Below are 21,803 nucleotides of genomic sequence, written 5' to 3' on the forward strand. Positions count from 1 at the left end.
ACTTGACAATAAATTATATAAAACAAACAAACAAACAAACAAACATAAATAAATAAATAAATAAGGGGTTTTAGGGGCACCTGGCTGGCTCAGTTCATGGAGCATGAAACTCCTGGTCTCAGGGTCATGAGTTTGAACCCCACATTGGGCATGGAGCCTACTTAAATAAATTAAAAAGGGGTTCCATAGCAAGTGAAATTACAGCATCTATGCTAGTATATACTATTATTTCTCATTATACTTTTAGCCTATTTTCTTGCTATTAAAAAGTCTTTAAGGGGTGCCTGGGTGGCTCAGTCGGTTGAGCGTCCGACTTCGGCTCAGGTCATGATCTCGCGGTCCGTGAGTTCGAGCCCCGCGTAGGGCTCTGTGCTGACAGCTCAGAGCCTGGAGCCTGCTTCGGATTCTGTGTCTCCCTCTCTCTCTGACCCTCCCCTGTTCATGCTCTGTCTCTGTCTCAAAAATAAATAAACATTAAAAAAAAAAGTCTTTAAAAACATGAGAGTCACACTGTGGGTCTATCAGAAGTTAACTAACTTTTTTAGATTATTCCCATTTTTTACTATTATAAAAAAACTACTTTAAATATCCCTATACATTTAAATCTTTAGGAACATCTTAGTTTTCTGAGGAGTAATTCCTAAAAGTAGAATTATCAGGTCAAAAAGGCTGTAAGTAGTAAGATTCTTCACACATATTGCCAAGCTGCCTTCAGGGACACTGTATCACTTTATATAACATTTACCTGCAGTATATAAGAGTGCCTATTTCATTTAACTATGAATACTAGATATTAATTTTCTAGATCGTTATGAATTTGACATATACTTTGAATTTCTGACTCAATGTTAGTAAACAGAGGTGAGAGGTACATCTAGACAAAACAATAAATGTAGCTAAAAAATCTTAAGATCAAAGCAAGATGGAGGTCTATGGTCTAGGAATATATTTTATGCAAATACTACTTATATGCCCTATTAGTTTAGATATTTTAAATAGAAGTGTTTTCTTAGGGGAGAAATTCTGGTAGGCATCTATTTTTTTTTCTTTAATTTAAATTTAAGTTAGTGAACATACAGTGTAGTCTAGTCTTGTTTTCAGCAGTAGAACCCAATGATTCATCTCTTACACACGACACCCAGTGCTCATCCCCAAAAGCGCCCACCTTAACGCCCATTTCCCCTTTAGCCCATCCCCCCCCCACCTCCCGTTGGTAGGCACCTATTAACAAAATTCTTAGGAAAAGGCTTAAGACAAAAAAATATTAAAATTGACTCCTTTAATAATTCAGTCCATCCCTGAGCACCTGAACCTAGAACCACCGTCTCCAAATCCAGCCGACCTATTCACTGTGTTGTCTGGTGTGTTTCCAGGACACAGTACGTGATGCATCGATCTCCTACATCATTTTCTTTTCATAGCAGTCAGCGGACTAACAGAACTGTTCGGGAAAGTATTTAAAATAAACAAAAATCCCTGCTTGGGCTTTATCCCCGGAAACTCCAATTCAGTACAGATGGAAAGGGGTCTCACCACCTTTAGCCATAAGCAACTGCCTAGGCTTTTCTGGGTTGCTGGACATGTTCTGTATCTTAATCCGGGTAGAGACTGCATGGATATTCACACATGTAAAAATTCATCTAGCTGTATAATTAATATTTGTGCAGTTTATTGGATATAAAATGTACCTCAATAAGTAAGTAAATAAAAAGAAAAACATGTTTAAAAAAGAAAAACATGTTTACCCTGAGGGATTCATTCTTTAGGATATAGAGAACAATTGCTTTAAATCAGAGCTACTGAACACATCTCCCCTTAAAAGTCTTCAGAGAAAACAATCAGTTCTCTTCAACCTCAAGACAAGTTTCCAGTTGCTGATTTGAAGAGAGGGATGATTTGCTTCCCTAGAACTTTAATGAAAATGTCAATGACAAAGGTTCTTTGACTTGAATTCTAAGCAGGGTCTTTGTACCCTAAGGATTATCATGTCACTAGTCCATAGTACTTAAAATAAAACATTACTAAAGAAAAATGGTCCACATAACTTCAAATGTCACAAAAAGCATCTTATATAAAAAGAACAAAGATCCTTTGCTATGTTGGTTTAAAAAAATGCTAAAGGCTTTTCAAAGACAGTGATTTTTCTCCCCACTTGAAAAAACTGAGATATAATTTACATACCCAAAAATTCATACCCTTTCAAGTATGTATTCCATGGTATTTAATGTGTTCGCAAGGTTGTGCAACCATCACCACTATCTAACTCCAGAACATTTTCAGCACCCCAAAGAGAAGCCCCATACCCACTGGCAGTCACTCTCCAGCCCCCTCTTTCTAACTCTCTGGAAATTCCTAACCTATTTTCTGTCTTTATGGATTTGCCCATTCTGGACATTTCATACAAATGGAATCATACAATATGTGGTCTTTGTGTTTGACTTCATTCACTGAGCAAAGTGCTTTCTTTCCTTTTTTTTTTTTTTTTTTTTTAAGTTTATTTATTTTGAGAGAGAGTGTGTGTGTGCAGGCACAGATGTGAGCAGGGAAGGGGCAGAGAGGGAAGGAGAGACAGAGAATCCCAAGCAGATTGCACACTGTCAGCCCAACTTGGGGCTTATTCCTATGAACTGTGAGATCATGACCCACAAACCATGAAGTCAAGAGTCAGACGCTTAACCAACTGAGCCATCCAGGTGACCCAGCAAAGTGTTTTCAAGGTTCATCTATATCATAAGATTTATCCGTATGGCATTTCTTTTTATGGTTGAATAGTACTCCATTGTATGGATGTACATTTTGTTTATGCATTAGTTGATGGACACTGCACTGTTTGTACTTTTTGGCTACTATAAATAATGTTGCTATGAACATTCATGTACAAGTTTTTTTAATGTAAATATGTTTTTAATTCTCTTAGATATATACCTAGGAGAGAATTGCTGGGTCATACATACGGTAACTGTTTAACATTTTGAGGAACTGCCAAGCTGTTTTCCAAAGTGGCTGTACCATTTTATACTCCTACCAGCATTGTATGAGGGTTCTCGTTCCTCCGCATCCTCACCAACACTTATTATTTTCTGTCTTTGATTATAGCCTGCATTGCTACAGATCACAGCATGTGATATAGTATCTCACTGTGGTTTTGATTTGCATTCTCCAATGACTAATGATGTTAAGTGTCTGTTCATATGCTTACATTTTAAGCCAGTGATTTTAATTTTAACCCTAGCTTTGTGAGAATTGAATGAAACAATTCACTAGTTGGTTTATATTAACTTAGGAATATTGCTCCTTACACAAACATCTGGAGGCACATCTTCATTCGAGTTGATGCTTTCTGAAGTTTTGAGAATTGCAAGGGGCCTTCGTTGGGCTAAAACCCGTGGGGGATCTGCAGGAGGACTAGAAAAAGACATTTAACAATTTAATTTACCCCATTTAACAATTAATTTTTCTGTTAAAATAGGTAAGAATAACCCTCATTTGTAATAACAGAAGACTTTTAAGTGTCAAACAAAAAGCTTCAAACCTGTTATTTTTTTTTTCTGAAAGAAGAAACTCATCAAAAATGGAGAAAGGTAGACTGGGACCTAAAGAGAAAGAGAATAGATTTATACTCTTAAGAGTAAACACCTATTCTTCAAGACAACTAGGTCAATTAATATTTCGTGCTATTTGGAAGCAGAAAGGTAATCTTTTATAATGAACAATTTCAAACATATAAAAGTTGAGATCATTTAAAAACAATTATCTAAACATGGCTGATTGTGTTTCATCTTTATTCACTACCACTACCTCCTACTACTACCTCCTAAACCCAACCTCACTCTGGATTATTTTATTTTATTTAAAAAAAAAATTTTTTTTTAAATTTTTGTTCATTTTTGAGAGAGAGAGAGAGAGAACAAGCATAAGCAGGGGAGGGGCAGAGAGAGAGAGGGAGACAAAGAGAATCTGAAGCAGCTCCAGGCTCCAAGATGTCAGCACAGAGCCCAACGTGGAGCTTGAACCCATGGACCGTGAGATCATGACCTGAGTCGAAGCCGGCCGCTCAACCGACTGAGTCACCCAGGTGCCCCTGCTCTGGATTATTTTATTTTATTATTTATTATTATTTTTTTAAACACTAGGGCTAATTAATTTATTTTTTAAAATTTTCTTAATGTTTATTTTTGAGAGAGAGTATGAGTGTCGGGGTGGGGGGGCAGAGAGCAAGGGAGACAGAGGATTCGAAGTGGGATTTGCGCTGACAGCAGAAAGCCCGATGTGGGGCTTGAACCCACGAACTGTGAGATCATGACCTGAGCTGAAGTCGGACACTTAACCGACTGAGCCACCAAGGCGCCCCTGCTCTGTATTATTTTAAAGCAAATCCAAGATATCACATCATTTCATCTGTAAATATTTCAATATATATTTCTAAAAGAGAGAGGATCTTTCAAAAGGGAATAATCTCAAAACATACCTATAGGATTAAATATTTCTGAGTGTCATATATCCAGTCAGAAGATTCACATTTTACCAAAATTGTTTAGAAAGTTGGGACTGGGAATGCAAAGTGAGATTTATATACTATGGTTGAAATGCCTGTTTTAAAATTTTTTATTTTATTTTAGAGAGAGAGGGAGAGTACTCATGAGTGGGGAGAGGGGCAAAGGGGGAGAGAGAGAATCCCAAGCAAGCAGGCTCTGCACTGTCAGTGTGGAACCCAAGGTGGGGCTCGAACTCATCAACTTTGAGATCATGACCTGAGCTGAAATCGAGTTGGATGCTCAATGAACCGAGCCACCCAGGTGCCCCTTAAATGCCTCTTAAAACACTTTGATTCTATAGGGTTTGTTGGTTGTTTTAGTAATTTTTTGTTCAACTACAATGTTTGCTCTATAATGCTCTATATATTTCGTCAATTACATCCCCTTAAGTTGTTTAACATGTTCCTCCAGGTTTTGTATTTCCTACAAACTGGTGGTTAAAATTAGGGGTTCAATCTGATTCTTTTTTTTTTTTAAACTACTTATAGGTGGATATTTATCTTTTACAACTTTTAAACTATTTTTAAGTGAAAAGAGAACAAATGTGAATATAAAATAGCTTTAGTTTTAAACTTTTTTTTCCTTTCTTCCAAAAAACTACTTTCTTGGCTGCTGGATCCTACTGATAGTTCAGTATACACTAGCTAAGGTGGAATATTATTTGGTAGTTAATACAAATTTAAATTTACATTTAAGCATTTCAAAGCATTGAGGAATCTTACCAAAACAAAAAACACTCTCTTAAATGTCTATCCTATCCTAAATCATATGCTTATAACTGAATTCCATGGTTCCCTCTGTTTTATTACAATTCCCTTTACCATAATTAAGAAAAATATATACTACATATTACATAATGTGTTTGTTATCACCAAATTTTTCATGAGATTATCAAATACAACTCACCTTTAGAATGAGGTTGCTCTTGCCAAATGTTTTCTGCAAGTGAAGTCTCCCTGGAAAGAAACTTGTCTTAAAACATGTGCTAAGTACCCACAGAAAGAATTATCTTAAAAGTCCAAGAGGGGTTTTCATCAAATATAATCCTCACTCTACGATAGAGAAAATATTCTGATACTGTCTATCCAAATTCTTTAAGAAGATAAAACCTTCAGTCATTAAAAATGTTATACAAGTATATTTGATAATGGATATCATAACATTAACAGTGTAAATCGATTACAAAATAGTAAACTCTCATTTTCATCAAACAAAACAAAAACAGAACACAGAAGGATATACTTATGTTAATAGTAATCTCTTGGTGGTAGAAATGGGTGGTTTTATCTTTTAAAAATTATATTTGATTGTTTAAGAAACATACTATTTTTTTAATGGAAAAAAGTCTGTACCCTGTCTTCCTTCATCAGCATCAGAGCTTATGTTGTGACAAAGACTTGCAAAAGTTACGTCTTGATAGTATGAAAGACTTCAAGTCACTAGAGTCAAAGATTGGTTCTAAATGGCCTCCTATAAGCATTATCCCATCCGCCAATGCGGTCCTACCTGGCACAAGAGTTTACTGGACAAACAGAATTGGATAGAGTCATTCCTGGTATTTCCTGAGACTCTGATGCAATTTGCAGTTCAGCTGTTTCCTTCATAGGCATCTTCTCTTCTTGCTATTTGCATTAAACACACAAAATCAATGTGTCTCTCCTACCTACAAAATTCTACCTATTTTCAAGCGTTAGCTCCGAAATTAGGTTTACCATACTCTTCCCCTAGATATCCACTAACCATTTACAATATCTATACTATAAAACTTCTTTCCAATAATTTACGTTCCTAGTATAAACTGGTTCTGTTTTACTCAACTGGGCAGCGCCAAGATTTACTAAATTTCTTTGGGTAACCCCATTCAGGGGAACATGACTAGAACAAAAAGCTAAAGGTCAGAAACTACAAAATAATAGTTTAGAGTGTAACTAAGAAGTCAATAAATTGTCACTTCTAGTGACACAATTTCCATTTGCAGTCTTCATCTGTTATATTACTTTCCTGATGGACTTAATTGCTACTAATAGCTATGAAACTACCAGAAACTGAATGGATTTGGGAGGACTTTTACCTTCTGTGCTTTTATATTGTTTAAATTTGTTTCAATAAGCATAGTTTTCTATATTAAAAAAAAAAGAGAGAAATGACCTGATCACCCGTTCTTTCTTGCTGAGTAGTTTGAATTTCTTTTAGCTTCTTTTCCATCTCTTCAATCTGTTTCTGCATTTCTGCTCTCTTCTCTGCACTGGTCAGTAGCTCAGCTAGAAAGGGTAAGGTTGGCTGATGCATTATTCCTCATAGCAATTTATTGTCAAAAACTGTCTTCGGAGCTCATGGCCTCAACAAACATACTAATATTACAGATAATAATATAGATGGAACAAAGTCCTCTAATTGAGGTCTAGGTCTCTGTTCATTCATTTACTTAGTCAATAAAAACCAGAATATTTGTGATGTGCCAAGCACAACTCTGAGCATTTATATTTCAGTGGTGCATAATACAAAGTCCTTGGTCATGTGACACTAACATCCAACCTAAGGGGACACACACACACACACACACACACACACACAAATTAACAAGAAAATCAGTGTTAAAAATAAAATGAAATAGGTGATGTGAGAATGTGTGACTGAGTAGGGGGATGGAGGTCAGGAGCTACTTAAGACCGGTAAGCAGGGAAGGGACACCTGGGTGGCTCAGTCGGTTAAGCATCAGACTTTGGCTCAGGTCCTGATCTCGCAGTTCACGAGTTCAAGCTCCATGTAGGGCTCTGTGCGGACAGCTCAGAGCCTAGAGCCTGCTTCGGATTTTGTGTCTCCCCCTCTCTCTGCTCCTTCCCGGCTTGTGCTCTCTCTTTCTCTCTCTCAAAAATAAATAAACATTAGAAAAAAAAAAAAAACAAAACAATAAGCAGGGAAGATCATTTTAATATTATAAAATGCTCATCTGCTGTGAGCAAAATGGACTATAGTAAGGCCAGAATAAGCGCAGAAAGTCTAGTTGCAGTAGTCTACCCAAAAGATGGTGGTTTGGATTAATAATGAGAATGGTAAAAAAAAATTAAAAAAAAAAAATGAGAATGGTGATAAAGATGTGGGAATATTTTGGTGGTAAAGTTGATAGGCTTACCCATTAGATGTCGGGGAATGGTACGGAAAGAGGGATCAGAGATGACTTCTGGTTTTTTTTGGCTTCAACCATCTGGGTGCATGGTGTTGCCTTTTACTGAAATGGGGATGCCTATGGTATGTGTACACACATACTGTGTGTACACATGCTGGGGTGTAGTTTGTGGCAGAAATCAATAATTCTGTTCTGGCTATGTTGAGATTAAAATGTCTATTAGAATAGCCAATAGATACAAGCAACTAAATAGGAGTCTGGAGTTCAGGTGAAATGTCAGGGATGGAGATATAAATTTGAGAGTCCATGGCTTGTAAATAGTATTTAATACATTACTTACTGATACCTGTAGAAAGAAAGGATAACTGGAATATTCCAAGACTCTATCCTGGGCCTCAAGAAGAGGTCTCTGATGAGAAGAATAGCAGTAAAGGAAACTGAGAGGGAATACACACCAAGGAAAAAGCCAAGAGAAGCATTTCATAAAGAAGTAGTTCATCAACTGTGTCAAATGAAGGCAAAAGGTCAATAAATAAAGATCAAGACTGAGAAATGGCCACTGGACTTAGCAAAAAAAAAAAAAGGTTTCTGGTTACCATGATCAGAACTGCTTCACTCGAATAGAGGGAATGCTTGAGAAAATAATGGGCAGTTAAGAAGAAATTCTTCTGTGAACTAGATTAATACACATACCTTCCCTTCGCTCTTTTAATTTCTTCCGGAAAACTTCAGCCCGGATCTCTTCAAAGGAGAACTCCCCTACTCCTGCATAGATCTTCTCCTTACAATACATCATCTTCTCTTTCTTCTCCTGAGACTCTTGCTGATGGCTTTGAACTCTTTGCAGAAGATCTCCTTCTTCCTTTCCAGGTTTTCTTGTGCTTAGAATGTGGTTTATACTGGGTTCAATTTTACATGGTGTCCTAAGGAAGCAAAATAATTATTATTCACCATACAGATCAAATGAATTACTTCTTTTATGTCTTGACAGAACACAGAAACGATGTCAGTGGCACGACTATGTATAATTGATTTCAAAAAATAAAAACAAAGAAGATTGAGGAAAAAGGCTAAAAAATAATTCACACAGGTCATCAACAATTATGTTCTGAGTACTACAATGTTATGATGAGGCAGGAAATTAACCATAAGGGTAATCAAATAGGTTATATACCTTATAGGTGAAAATAAATGTGAATATCGTATCTTAATCAAACCCAATGAATGAGGGATATCTGGGTAACTCAGTCAGTTGAGCGTCTAACTCTTGATTTCAGTTCAGGTCATGATCTCATGGTTCATGGGGCTGAGCCCCGCATCTGGCTCTGTGCACTGTGAGTGCAGAGTCTGCTTGGGATTCTCTCTCCCCCTCTCTCTGCCCCTTTGCTGCTAGCAGGCATGCACTCTCTCTCTCACAAAATAACTTAAAAAAAAAAACACAAAACTTAAAATAAAATAAACTTAAAAAAAAACCCAAATGAAAGAAAGTTAACCTCTACATTACAGCCCATTTTCTACTGTTTCACACCAAAAACAGTTAGGAATACAGCATTTAGGGAATTAATAATGTGAAGTTCAAGGTTCTCAGCTGAGGGGGAGAAAATGAGAGTACTAATATAGGTTTGAAAAGAATGAAGCATAAAGTACTTCACACAAAATGGGGCAGACGTTCTCAATTCTGGCTATGGATCAGAATCACTTATATACCTTTTATTTCCTTATATGCCTTTTTACAACTAAAGATATCTGATCCCTACACCAGATCCACTAAATCAGAACCTTTAATGCTAGGGTCCAAGCATCTACATACTTAAAAGGCTTCCTCAACTTGTTCAATCTGATAAAGGACATCTACAAAAACCCCACACAAACATCATACTTAATAATGAAAGACTGAATGCTTCTCCCCTAAGATCAGGAACAAGATAAGAAGGTCCATTCTTGCCACTTCTATTCAAAACTGTACTGGAAGTTCTAGCCAGGACAATTAGGTTAAAAAAAAAAAAAAAAAAGAAAGAAAGAAAGCAGAGAGAAAGAAAGAGAGAAAGAGAGAAAGAAAGAAAAAAGAAAGAAAGAAGGCATCCAAATGGGATAAGAAGTAAAATGGTCTCTACTTGCAGATAACATGATCTTACATATAGAAAATCCTAAGAATCTATCATAAAAATTATTAGAGCTAATAATGAGTTCACCAAAGAAGCAGAATATAAAATTAATATATAAAAATCAATTGTATTTTATACAATGAACAATCTGAAAATGAAACTAAGAGAACATTTGTATTTACAATAGCACCAAAAGAATGAAGTATTTCAGAATAATTTTTAAAAAAGAAATGTGACTAGACACCAAAAAAATATACAGATGGCAAGCAAGCACATAAAAGATGCTCAATCATATATTATCAGGGAATTACAAATTAAAACAATAACGAGATACCACAACATATCTATTAGAATGGTTAAAATCTAAAATACTGACAACACCAAATGCTGACAAGGATGTGGAGGATTAGGAACTATCATACCACTGCTGGTATGAATGAATGCAAAATGGTACAGCCACTTTGGAAGATAGTTTGGCACTTTCTTACAAAGATAAACTTAGTCTTAAAATCGAATCCAGCTATATGAGTTGAAAATTTATGTCTATATAAAACTCTGCACTCAAGTATTTATAGTAACTTTATTCATAATTGCCAAAATTGGAAGCAAGCAAGATGTCTGCCCACAAATGGATAAATATCCATACAATGGAATATCATTCAGCACTAAAAATAAATGAGCTATTATGCCACAAAAAGACATGAAGAAACCTTAAATTCTTATTACTGAGAAAAGCCAGTCTGGAAAGCTTACATACTGTTTTTTTTTTCCAACTATAGGACTTCTGGGAAAAGGCGGAACTATAAAGACAATTTATTTTTTTAATTTTTTTTTTTAATTTTATTTTTTTAACGTTTATTTATTTTTGAGACAGAGAGAGACAGAGCATGAACGGGGGAGGGGCAGAGAGAGAGGGAGACACAGAATCTGAAGCAGGCTCCAGGCTCTGAGCCGTCAGCCCAGAGCCTGACTCGGAGCTCGAACTCAACGGACCGTGAGATCGTGACCTGAGTTGAAGTCGGATGCTTAACCTACTGAGCCACCCAGGCGCCCCTATAAAGACAATTTAAAGATCAGTGGTTGCCAGGGAGTTGAGGGAGGGATAAATGAACTACTGGAATGCAGGGAAGTTTTAGGGCAGTGAAACTACTCATGTGACACTGTAATGATGGACACATGAAAAACCCATAGAACTGTAGACCACACTGGAGTGAGTACTAATAAACTATAAACTTTAGTTAATAATGTATCAATATTGGTGCGTCAATTACAACAAATGAATCACACTGATGCAAGATGTTAATAGGTAGAATTGTGTGCAGGGTTGAGGAGGAAGTACATGGGAATGCTGTACAATTTTTCTATAAATCTAAGACAGCTCAAAAAATAACACCTACTTATTTTTTTAAAAAGTGTAAAACTTTGGGGCACGTGGGTGGCTCAGTCAGTTTAGAGTCCAATTTCAGCTCAGGTCATGATCTCGCAGTTTGTGAGTTCAAGCCCCACAATTGGGCTTGCTGCTGTCAGCACAGAGCCTACTTTGGATCCTCTGTCCCTTCTCTCTGCCCCTCTCCCACGTGTGCTGTCTCAAAAATAAATAAACATTTAAAAAATAAAAAAAAATAATAAATAAAAAGTGTAAAATTTTATTCTGAAAACTATGAAACACTGTTGAAAGAAATGAAAGAAGATATAAATAAGAGATATACCATGTCCATGGGTCTGAAGATTTAATATTATTAAGATGGCAATATTCATTAAATTGATCTACAGATTCAGAGCACAATCTGTATCACAATCCCAGCTGGCTATTTTGCAGAAATTACCAAGATGATCCTAAAATTCAAATGGAATTGCAAGGGGACCAGAATGGTCAAAACAATCTTTAAAAAAAAAAAAAGAATAAGGGGGAGCCTGGGTGGTTCACTCAGTCGGTTAAGTGCTGGACTTCGGCTCAGGTCATGATCTCACAGTTCGTGGGTTTTGAGCCCCACGTCGGGCTCTGGGATGCCAGCTCAGAGCCTGGAGCCTGTTTTGGATTCTGTATCTCCCTCTCTCTCTGTCCCTCCCCCACTTGCTCTCATATCTCCTCTCTCTCTCTCTCTCTCTCTCTCTCTCTCTCTCTCTCAAAAATAAATAAATAAACATTAAAAAAAAAAAAAAAGAAGAAAGAAAACAAAATGTGTCTGGTTACTTTCATCTCCACAAAGAAGGAAATGCTCTTGGGAACCAAGATAGGTGTCCCTGCTCACTGTTAATAATTTCCACCTCAAAATGTCTGGAAATCAAACTCACATAACTGGCTGTTGTGCAGTTTCTTCAACATATGGAGTAAAACTGGGAAGCAGAGAAGGTACTGCTGTCACAGAAGCCGTACTGCCACGAGTCTGGCGATGCAGAAGAAAATGAAAATTACCATAGTGTTCCATTCTAACACAATATATACAGACCATGCCTAATTATTCAAGAGGAATTAAAAGAGATGCTGAAACTACTTCTCTACTCAAAATGTGAAGTCTGTGTTATGTGTGCAAATACACTGGATCCAAAAGTCCTTACCCTGTATTCCAAAGGCCTGCCTGTGTTCCATGGGCCTGCTTGCAGCTCGTTCTCCTTGGCCCTGGACACAGGGCGTGCTATCCACGGCTGAGCTGTAGGCTTAGACAACTCTGCTCTAGAGGCTTCATCAGCATTTTCATCAAAAATAGTAACTCTGGAATTACTTTGCATCTGTTGAGGAACTGGATTTTGGAGTCCTCTGTTCTGGTTTGCAGCTAGGAGAAAAACATTAAAACTTTAAGTAAAATCTTTAATTATCAATCTAGATGCCAGATAAAGTATACCCAATCATTCCTCAAATCAAGGCGATTACTTCTACTACCATAGAAACAAAGAGATTTTTTAAAATAATATTTTAAAACCTTAAATGAATCGAATTACTGACTTTTGAATCCATTCTGTTTGTTACTTATACTGTCCCTCCTTTCCCTCACTTCCAATCTTTTATTTATAGATATTTTAAAAAGTTCTACCTCTTCCTTCAGTCACCATTCTTTTTTTTTTTTTTTAATTTATTTATTTTTTTTTTTTCAACGTTTTTTATTTATTTTTGGGACAGAGAGAGACAGAGCATGAACGGGGGAGGGGCAGAGAGAGAGGGAGACACAGAATCGGAAACAGGCTCCAGGCTCCGAGCCATCAGCCCAGAGCCCGACGCGGGCTCGAACTCACAGACCGCGAGATCGTGACCTGGCTGAAGTCGGACGCTTAACCGACTGCGCCACCCAGGCGCCCCTTCCTTCAGTCACCATTCTAACATTGTCTAGTTTTCTCAGAGATTAACCTAACCTAAATTGTCATTTTTCAATTTAAAATTTTTCTCTCAATGCAAATAAGCTGCAATGTGCTGAATCTAGAGAAGATAAATTAGCCCATTTATTAGTGGTGCTGTCTGTTATGGGGTTCTTTATTACAACCAAGCTTCAGTATGATCTGGATGAAATATTCTTTAGGTCTATATACTCCCTATACACTAATTCTAGGATACATTTTGAATAATGGTAAGTTAATACCAGGAAAGGAGTTAGAGATTTTTCAAAATTCTGGTCTATAGGTCTAACTGCTATAAATGTAGTAAAAGCTTATTGCTCTCTATACTTTCTGCCCAATTTTGCTGTAAATCTAAAACTTCCCTAAACGTAGTGAATTTAAAAAAAAAAAAAAAAAGCCCATGGTTAATCATCTTTACGTGCACAAAGGAGAGTCTAATTTCTGGCCCCCAAAAAGCTTGAAGACCATATTAACACATTCTCTGAGGCTTTGGTTTTATGTAAGTTTAATTTGACAATACTAGCTATATTATTGAATATCTTCTTTCAACTAACAACTCAAGTTCAGAAACTCTTGATGCTTCCTATATATTAGGTTTTTCTTAATTAAGACACAAAATTGCTGACATGTTTTGGTTTTACTGCATACTGTAATCTCAGCTCTCTGAAGACTTCCTTCTTTTTGCTACCTAGTATTCAGAAAACTAGGACAGTATCCACATATATATTTATACGTTATCTCTTTACATAATTTGCCCACCACCCGAGACTAAGAGCTTCCCATAATAACACTTAACAAACTTACCCTTGAGAGCACCTCCTACACGGCTGATTGGAGCTCTAGCTGTCTTTTTCCCTTTGCTTTTTAGTTCAGCCAGTGTGCTTCGTTGTGGTACAGAAGATCCAAATACTTCCTCTTCCTCTTCTTTCTCAAGTGCCAACACAGTTTGCCGAGACACTCGAGCTTGAAATTGTCTAAAGTAAGAGAATGGACAATTAACCCTTGGGGAGATGAACACTACTCACAGAATCAAATATCTAACTTGTTAAAACACGGGAGAAGAAATATAGAGGAATAGCCCACAGAAAATGTTTATTATGTCAGAAATAAAGAAAGCTACCTTGAAATCAGAGAGAAGGTTTGGAATAGAATGGTTTAGCCTCCCCTTTAAATGTCCAAGTTTGACCAATTAGCATACTCTGAAGCGCACCATTAGGTTGATCTGAGGATCAGAGCAGGGTGACTAAGATTAAAGAATTTATTAAAATCAGAGTTCCCCATCAACATTTTATTACAAAGCTTACACTTACAAATTATTGCAAGTGTAAATGAACACCCATATACTCCTCACCTAGATTCACCAACTGTTAACATCTTGCCACATCTATTTTGTCACTGTCTATGTCTCTTTCTCTCTCTATGCACACTCTCCCCTCTATACCATTTTTTCCTAAACCATATCAAATGAAGATGTATCCCACATGACATTTTACTTTAGCAAAGCTGGCAGAAGTTTGAAGATTAAACTTCCTGTCCTGCTGCCAAAGCCTTAAGTATTATCAAAAGAGTTTAAAAAGAAAAAATAAAAAAACAAAAAATATAGAATAAACTGAGAGTACTGGCCAAAATGGAGTAAGGCCATGGTAGCCTCTCTCTCACTGGGTAGAATTTAAAACTCTAAACAAACTACAAAAAAAGCAACTGAGGCTTCTGCAAAGTAAACAAAAGCAAGTGGACTGTAGAGAGGAGTCAAACTTGAAGAAACAACCCACACAGGGTTGTTTCCTGTTTTTTTTTTTTTCTTCTTCTTTTTTCTCTTGTGGTTTAAAATTGTTGCCATGATGGTGTGGGAAGCTAAAACCTCATCTTTCTGGCCAGAATACTTGGAAAAGGGGACTCTGCGGGCCAATGAATGTGGGAGAGATATCAGAGAGGATGAACTTAAGAAGGGGATCTCCTAATTCTCTACATGAATTGGCACAAGCCCTGGACTCAGTTCTGAGCTATGTATGCACAGGGCAGGCCCCAAGCAGCACAGAAAAGGCTTTGAGGACTGAACTCTGATATAAACCATGACCCAAGACCTAGACTAACTCCTGAGCAGCCTACATATGGGATAGACCCAAAGGTCTTGAAAACTGAACTAACAATGGAACCACTATCTACATAAGAAAGAACTTAGGATATCTGAAGGTTGGTTGCCTTCTAAGACAAAAGTATCAACGTTCTCCAGAGAATATCAATCAACAGAACTCAGAGTCTAATAACATAGTATCGGGATCAATGTCCAGGATATAATCCAAAATTACCTGACAGACCAAGAACCAGTAAAATGTGATCAATTCTCAAAGGAAAAGGCAAGCAACACATATCAATATCAAGATAACCTAGGTGCTGGGAATTTTCACATAGAGATTTAAAAGCAGTTATTATAACAATGCTCCATGAGATAAAGGTAAAAATATTTGAAAGGAATAAAAAAACAGAAGTTCTCAGCAGAGACACAGAAACTATAAAAAAGAATCAAAAGGAGAATTTAGACCTGAAAAACACATTATGTGAAATAAAAAAATTACTGGATGGACTCAATATCAGACTGGAGATGGCTGAGGAAAGAGTAAATGAACCTGAAGACAAATCAATAAAAACTAGCCACTCTGAAGAACAGAAAGAAAAAAGGTTAAAAAATTAAAAACTAAAACAACAAAAAAGACAGCTTCAGGGACCTATGGAACAATATCAAAAGGTCTAATATATGTGTAATTGAAGTCCCAGAAAAAGAGATATAGTAAGTACAGAAAAAACATTTTTAAAGAAGGGCTAAAAATTTTTTAAATTTTGTAAAAGGCATACATTTATAAATTCAAAAAGCTCAGTAAACCCCAAATGGATTAAATGCAAGGGTAATCACACCTAGACACACCATAATCAAATTTCTGAATAATAATGTTAAAAGCAAAAATCTTAAATGCACCCAGAGAAAATCAACACAATACATATAGAGAAGGAACCAATCAAATGACCACAGATTTCTCATCAGAAATCATGCAGTCCAGAAGACAGTGCAACAACATCTTTAAAATACCAAAAGAAAAGAACTGTTGACCCAGAATTCTACATCCATTGAAAATATCCTTTAAGGGGCGCCTGGGTGGCTTGGTCGGTTAAGCGTCCGACTTCGGTTCAGGTCATGATCTCACAGCCTGTGAGTTTGAGCCCCGCGTCGGGCTCTGTGCTGACAGCTCAGAGCCTGCAGCCTGTTTCGGATTCCGTGTCTCCCTCTCTCTCCGCCCCTCTCCTGTTCATGCTCTGTCTCCTCTGTCTCAAAAATAAATAAACGTTGAAAAAAAATTAAAAAAAAAAAAAAAAGGAAAATATCCTTTAGGAATTAAAACGAAATGAAGACATTCTTAGATGAAGAAAAACTAAGGGAATTTATTGGCCATAGGCTCACTCTAAATGAATGGCCAAACATCTTTAGGCTAAAGAGAAATTATACTAGAGGAGAACTTGGGACTTCAGGAATGAAGAAAGAGAAATGATACATACAAAAGACCATTTTCCTCCAAAGTTCTTTAAAATATGTAAGGCTGTTGAAAGCAAAAATTATAACATTGTCTAGTGGGGTTTTCAGTGTATTTAGATGTAATAATACACATGACGAGTGTATCAAAAAAGTAGGGAAGATAAAGGGACCTATATGGTTATAAAGCTTCTATATTTTACTTGAAGTGGTAATATATTACCTCTGAGTAGACTATTAGAGGTTACGCATGTTTATAATATACCCTGGAGCAACCACTAAAAAAATAGTAACAGACAAAAAAGCCAATAAAATAAATTAAAATGAAATATTAAAAAATATTCAGACAGGGGCGCCTGGGTGGCTCAGTCGGTTGAGTGTCCGACTTCGGCTCAGGTCACGATCTAGTGGCCCATGAGTTCGAGCCCCGCGTCAGGCTCTGGGCTGATGGCTCGGAGCCTGGAGCCTGCTTCCGATTCTGTGTCTCCCTCTCTCTCTGCCCCTCCCCCGTTCATGCTCTGTCTCTCTCTGTCCCAAAAATAAATAAACGTTAAAAAAAAAAAAATTAAAAAAAAAAATATTCAGACAATCCAAAAGAAGGCAGGAAATGGGCAATAGAGGAAGGAATAAAAGAGAACAAATTGGAAACAAATAATAAAATAATAGATCTAAATCCAAAAAAATTAATAATTAAAGTAAATGTTCTAAACACACCATTTAAAAACAGACACTGTGAGAGCTGAGAAGCAAGACTCAACTATTTGCTGTGTGTAAGAAACCCACTTTAAATAAAAAGACATAGATAAGATAAAAATTAAAGAAAATCCATACAAAAGCCTGTATCATGAATGTTTGCAGGAGTATTTCACAAAAGCCAAAAAATGGAAACTATCTAAATGCTCATTAATGAATGAATGGATAAACAAAATCTGGTCTATCCACAGAATGACATATTACTGAGCAATAAAAAGGAATAAAATATTAATATATAATACAACTATGTTCATCAATGATGAATATACTGGGATGAACCTTCAAAAGATTAGGCTAAGTGAAAGAAGCCAGTCACAAAAGACTACATAATGCAGGATTCCATTTATGTGCAATGCCTACAATAGGCAAACCTAGAGACAGAAAGCAGGTAAGTGGTTGCCTGGAAGTGGGTGAGAGGGAATAGGGAGTGACTACAAATGAGTATGGGGTTCATGCTGGGGTGTTAAAAATGTTCTAAAATTAGATTGTGGTGATGGTCACACAACTCTAAAACTGTTAAAAAAAAAAAAAAGAAAAGAAAGAGAAATGATATATCATATAAACAAAAGAAAGCCAGAGTAGCTATATTAATATCAGACCAAGAAGACTTCAAAGTGTATATAACCAAGGATAAAGATACTGTAGTTATTATATCATGATAAAGGGATCAATTCTAAATATGTATCCTTCAGAACTTCGAAATATATAAAGCAAAAAAATGGGACTTAAAGAAGAGACAAATTCACAATAAAAGGGAATTCAAAATTCTTCTCTGAGTAACAGATAGAATAAGTAGAAAATCAGCAAGGACACAGAAGACCACAACAGACCTAAATAACATTTAAAAAACATTACATTGCCAAACAGCACAAAACACATATTTTTCAAGTGTCCATGGAATATTCACCAATGACAGACCATATTCTGGGCCATACGACAAAACTTAATAAATTTTAAAAAACTGAAAACATACAAATTATGTTCTCTAACCATAATGGAATTAAACTAGAAATCAATAACAGAGAGACATCTGAAAAATCTCTGAATATTTCTTAATTAAATTTATATACTTTTAAATAACCCACAGGTCAAAGGGACAACATAAGGGAAATCAGAAATTTTTGAGCTGAGTGAAAATAAAAATATAGTATTGTATCAAAATTTGTAGGGGATAGCTAAAGCAGTGCTTGAAAAGAAATTTTTTATATTAGAAAAGAAAGATCTATATCAGTTGATCTAACTTGTCACCTTATACTAGAAAAAGAGCAAGTTAAACTCAAAGAAAGCACAAAGAAGGAAATAATAAAGAGGAGAAATTAATAAAAATAAGAAGAGAAAGCTAATTGAGAAAAAGCAATAAAACCAAAGCTGGTTCTCTAAAAAGATCAATAAAATCGATAAACTTCTAGCCAGACTAGGAGAAAAAGGAGAAGACACAATTACCAATATCAGGAATGAAAGAGGGGAGGTCACTACATAACCTACAGGCATTAAAAGGAAAATAAAGGAATACTATAAACAACTCTATGCTCATAAACTCATAGATGAAACGAATCAATTCCTCAAACACAAATACTACCATGGGGTGCCTGGGTGGCTCAGTCAGTTAAGCATGCCACTTCGGCTCAGGTCACAATCTCACCATTTGAGAGTTTGAGCCCCCCACATCAGGCTCTGCACTGCTCTCTGCCCCTCCCCCCCCCAAAACACTTTCAAAGCTTACTCAAAGAAATCAAAGATCTAAATAAAAGGAGAACTATACCAAATTCATGCTCAATACTAATCAAAATCCCAGAAAGCGGATTCTAAAATTTGTACAGAAAGTCAAAGGAACTCTAGTTATTTATTTATTTAAAAAAAATTTTTTTTAATGTTTGTTTATTTTTGAGAGAGAGAGAGACAGAGCATAAGCAGGGGAGGGGCAGAGAGAGAGGGAGACACAGAATCCAAAGCAGGCTCCAGGCCCTGAGCTGTCTGCACAGAGCCCGACACAGGGCTCGAATTCACAAACCATGAGATCATGACCTGAGCCAAAGTCCTATGCTCAACCGACTGCGCCACCCAGGCGCCCCTAGGAACTCCAGCTAAAAAGAAGCTAAAAGAAGAACAAAGTTGGAGGTCTCCTGTTTTTTGATTTCTAGACTTACAAATAAAGCTACAGCAATCTAGATACTGTGATATACACTAATGAATACATAGATCAAAAGAACAAAATAGAGAAACGGAAATAACTGCACAAACATAATTTTTTAATGTCAAATATAAGTTTTTTAAATGTTTACTTATTTGAGAGAGAGTGTGCACATGCATGCACACTGGAGCACAAGCAGGGAAGGGGCAGAGGGAAAGAGAGAATCGCAAGCAGGCTCTGCACTGCCAGCGCAGAGTGCTATGTAGGGCTCCATCCCACAAACAGTGAAATCATGACCCTACCCAAAGTGGAACATTTAACCGGCTGAGCCACCCTGGCACCCCTCAAATATGATTACGACACAGGTGCAAAGTCAATTCAATGGAGAAAGTCTTTTCAACAAGGGGCACAAGAACAAATGGAGGTTCATATGCAAAAAAAGAATCTTGATCAATACCTTATACAAAAATTAACTCAAAATGGATCAGAGATCTGTATGTAAAAAGTAAAACTATAAGAATTTCAAGATGAAAATAAACTATGGGACTACATCAAAATAAAAAGCTTTTGCACAGCAAAGGAAACCATCAAAAAACAAAAAGGCAACCTATTGAATGGGAGAAGATATTTGCAAATGACATCTCCAATAAAGGGTTAATATCCAAAATATATACAAAAATTTATAGAACTCAATACCAAAAAAACAAACATTCTGATTTTAAAATGGGCATAGGACCTGAATAGACATTTTTCCAAAGATATATAGATGGCCAACAGACACATGGAAAGACGGTCAACATCACTCAGCATCAGAAAAAATGCAAATCAGGGGCGCCTGGGTGGTTCAGTTGGTTAAGCGTCTGACTTCGGCTGAGGGCATGATCTCACGGTTCGTGAGTTCGAGCCACGAGCCTGCTCTGTGCTGACAGCTCAGAGCCTGAAGCCTGCTTCAGACTCTGTCTATGTCTCTGTCTCTCTCTCTGCCCTTCCTCCGCTCACGCTGTCTCTCAAAAATAAATAGACAAAAAAAAAAAAAAAAGAAAAATGCAAATCAAAACCACAATGAGATATCACCTGACACTTGTCAGAATGGCTAAATTCAAAAAGACAAGAAATAAAAGTGTTGATGACAATGTGGAGAAAAAGGAACCCTCCCACACTGTTGGTGGGAATGTAAATAAGTATAGCCACTGTGGAAAACAGTATGGAAGTTCCTCAAAAAATTAACCACAAAAATGCCATACAGTCCAATAATTTCACTTCTGGGTGTTTATTTACCCAAAGGAAATGAAAATATTAATTCGAAAGGATATATGCACACCTATGTTTATTGCAGCATTATTTACAATAGCCAAGATATAGAAGGCAACCTAAATGTCTATTGATAGACAAATAGATAAGGAAGATAAGGTATATATATATATATATATGCATAATGGATTGCACAGCCATAAAAAAGCATGATGGTGCCACTGATACAACATGGATGGACCTACAGCCTATTATGCTAAGTGATCTAAGTCAGACTGAGAAAGAGAAATACTGTATGATTCCACTCATGTGGAATCTAAAAGAAAAAAAAAGAACAATTAAACAAATAGAATCAGGCCTATAAATACAGAGAACAAACTGAGGACTGCCACAGGAGGGAGTTGGGGGAAAGGGGGAAATGGGCAAATGGGTGAGAGGGAGACACAGGCTTCCAGTTATGTAATGAATAAGTCATGGGAATAAAAGGTACAGCATAAGAAATACAGTCAATACTATTATAATGGCTTTGTATGGAGAGCTACGGTAACTACTTGCAGTGAGCACAGCATAAGGTATAAATCTGTCCTATGTTATACACCTGAAACTAATGTAACATTGTGTATCAACTATATTCAAATAAAAAAAAATTTTTTTGGGGCGCCTGGGTGGCGCAGTCGGTTAAGCGTCCGACTTCAGCCAGGTCACGATCTCGCGGTCCGTGAGTTCGAGCCCCGCGTCAGGCTCTGGGCTGATGGCTCGGAGCCTGGAGCCTGTTTCCGATTCTGTGTCTCCCTCTCTCTCTGACCCTCCCCCGTTCATGCTCTGTCTCTCTCTGTCCCAAAAATAAATAAAAAACGTTGAAAAAAAAAAAAAATTTTTTTTAAACTTCAAGATGAAAACTTAGGAGAAAATCTTTGCAACTTTTTGCTAAACAGAGCTCTCAGACATACCAAGAGCATGATCCATACAAAAAAAAATTTTATTTTATTTTATTTTATTTTAAATAATTGATTTTAGAATTCTCCGAAATTAAAAACTTTTATTCTAT

General features: G+C 36.6%; 1 protein-coding gene across 2 annotated transcripts in view; it reads right to left on the minus strand.

The window, feature by feature from the left end:
- The window catches only part of BUB1B (BUB1 mitotic checkpoint serine/threonine kinase B), a 50,925-nt gene that overhangs the window by 12,688 nt on the left and 16,434 nt on the right, over positions 1 to 21,803 (minus strand). Inside the window, exons 6-14 of one of the 2 annotated variants that reach the window (XM_053889200.1) lie at positions 13,902 to 14,071; positions 12,327 to 12,541; positions 12,063 to 12,154; positions 8,356 to 8,585; positions 6,684 to 6,796; positions 6,042 to 6,157; positions 5,442 to 5,491; positions 3,533 to 3,593; positions 3,300 to 3,402 (exon numbers count right to left, since the gene is read on the minus strand). In XM_053889200.1, the coding sequence (XP_053745175.1) occupies positions 3,300 to 3,402; positions 3,533 to 3,593; positions 5,442 to 5,491; positions 6,042 to 6,157; positions 6,684 to 6,796; positions 8,356 to 8,585; positions 12,063 to 12,154; positions 12,327 to 12,541; positions 13,902 to 14,071 (1,150 nt within the window). Of the gene's footprint in view, positions 1 to 3,299; positions 3,406 to 3,532; positions 3,594 to 5,441; positions 5,492 to 6,041; positions 6,158 to 6,683; positions 6,797 to 8,355; positions 8,586 to 12,062; positions 12,155 to 12,326; positions 12,542 to 13,901; positions 14,072 to 21,803 lie in introns of both variants that reach the window. The other variant, XM_053889199.1, reaches the window with a different exon arrangement.

The sequence above is a fragment of the Panthera pardus genome, unplaced genomic scaffold (assembly GCF_024362965.1).
Source record: "Panthera pardus isolate Hobbes unplaced genomic scaffold, ASM2436296v1 HiC_scaffold_24, whole genome shotgun sequence".
In the NCBI taxonomy this organism is placed as follows: domain Eukaryota; kingdom Metazoa; phylum Chordata; class Mammalia; order Carnivora; family Felidae; genus Panthera; species Panthera pardus.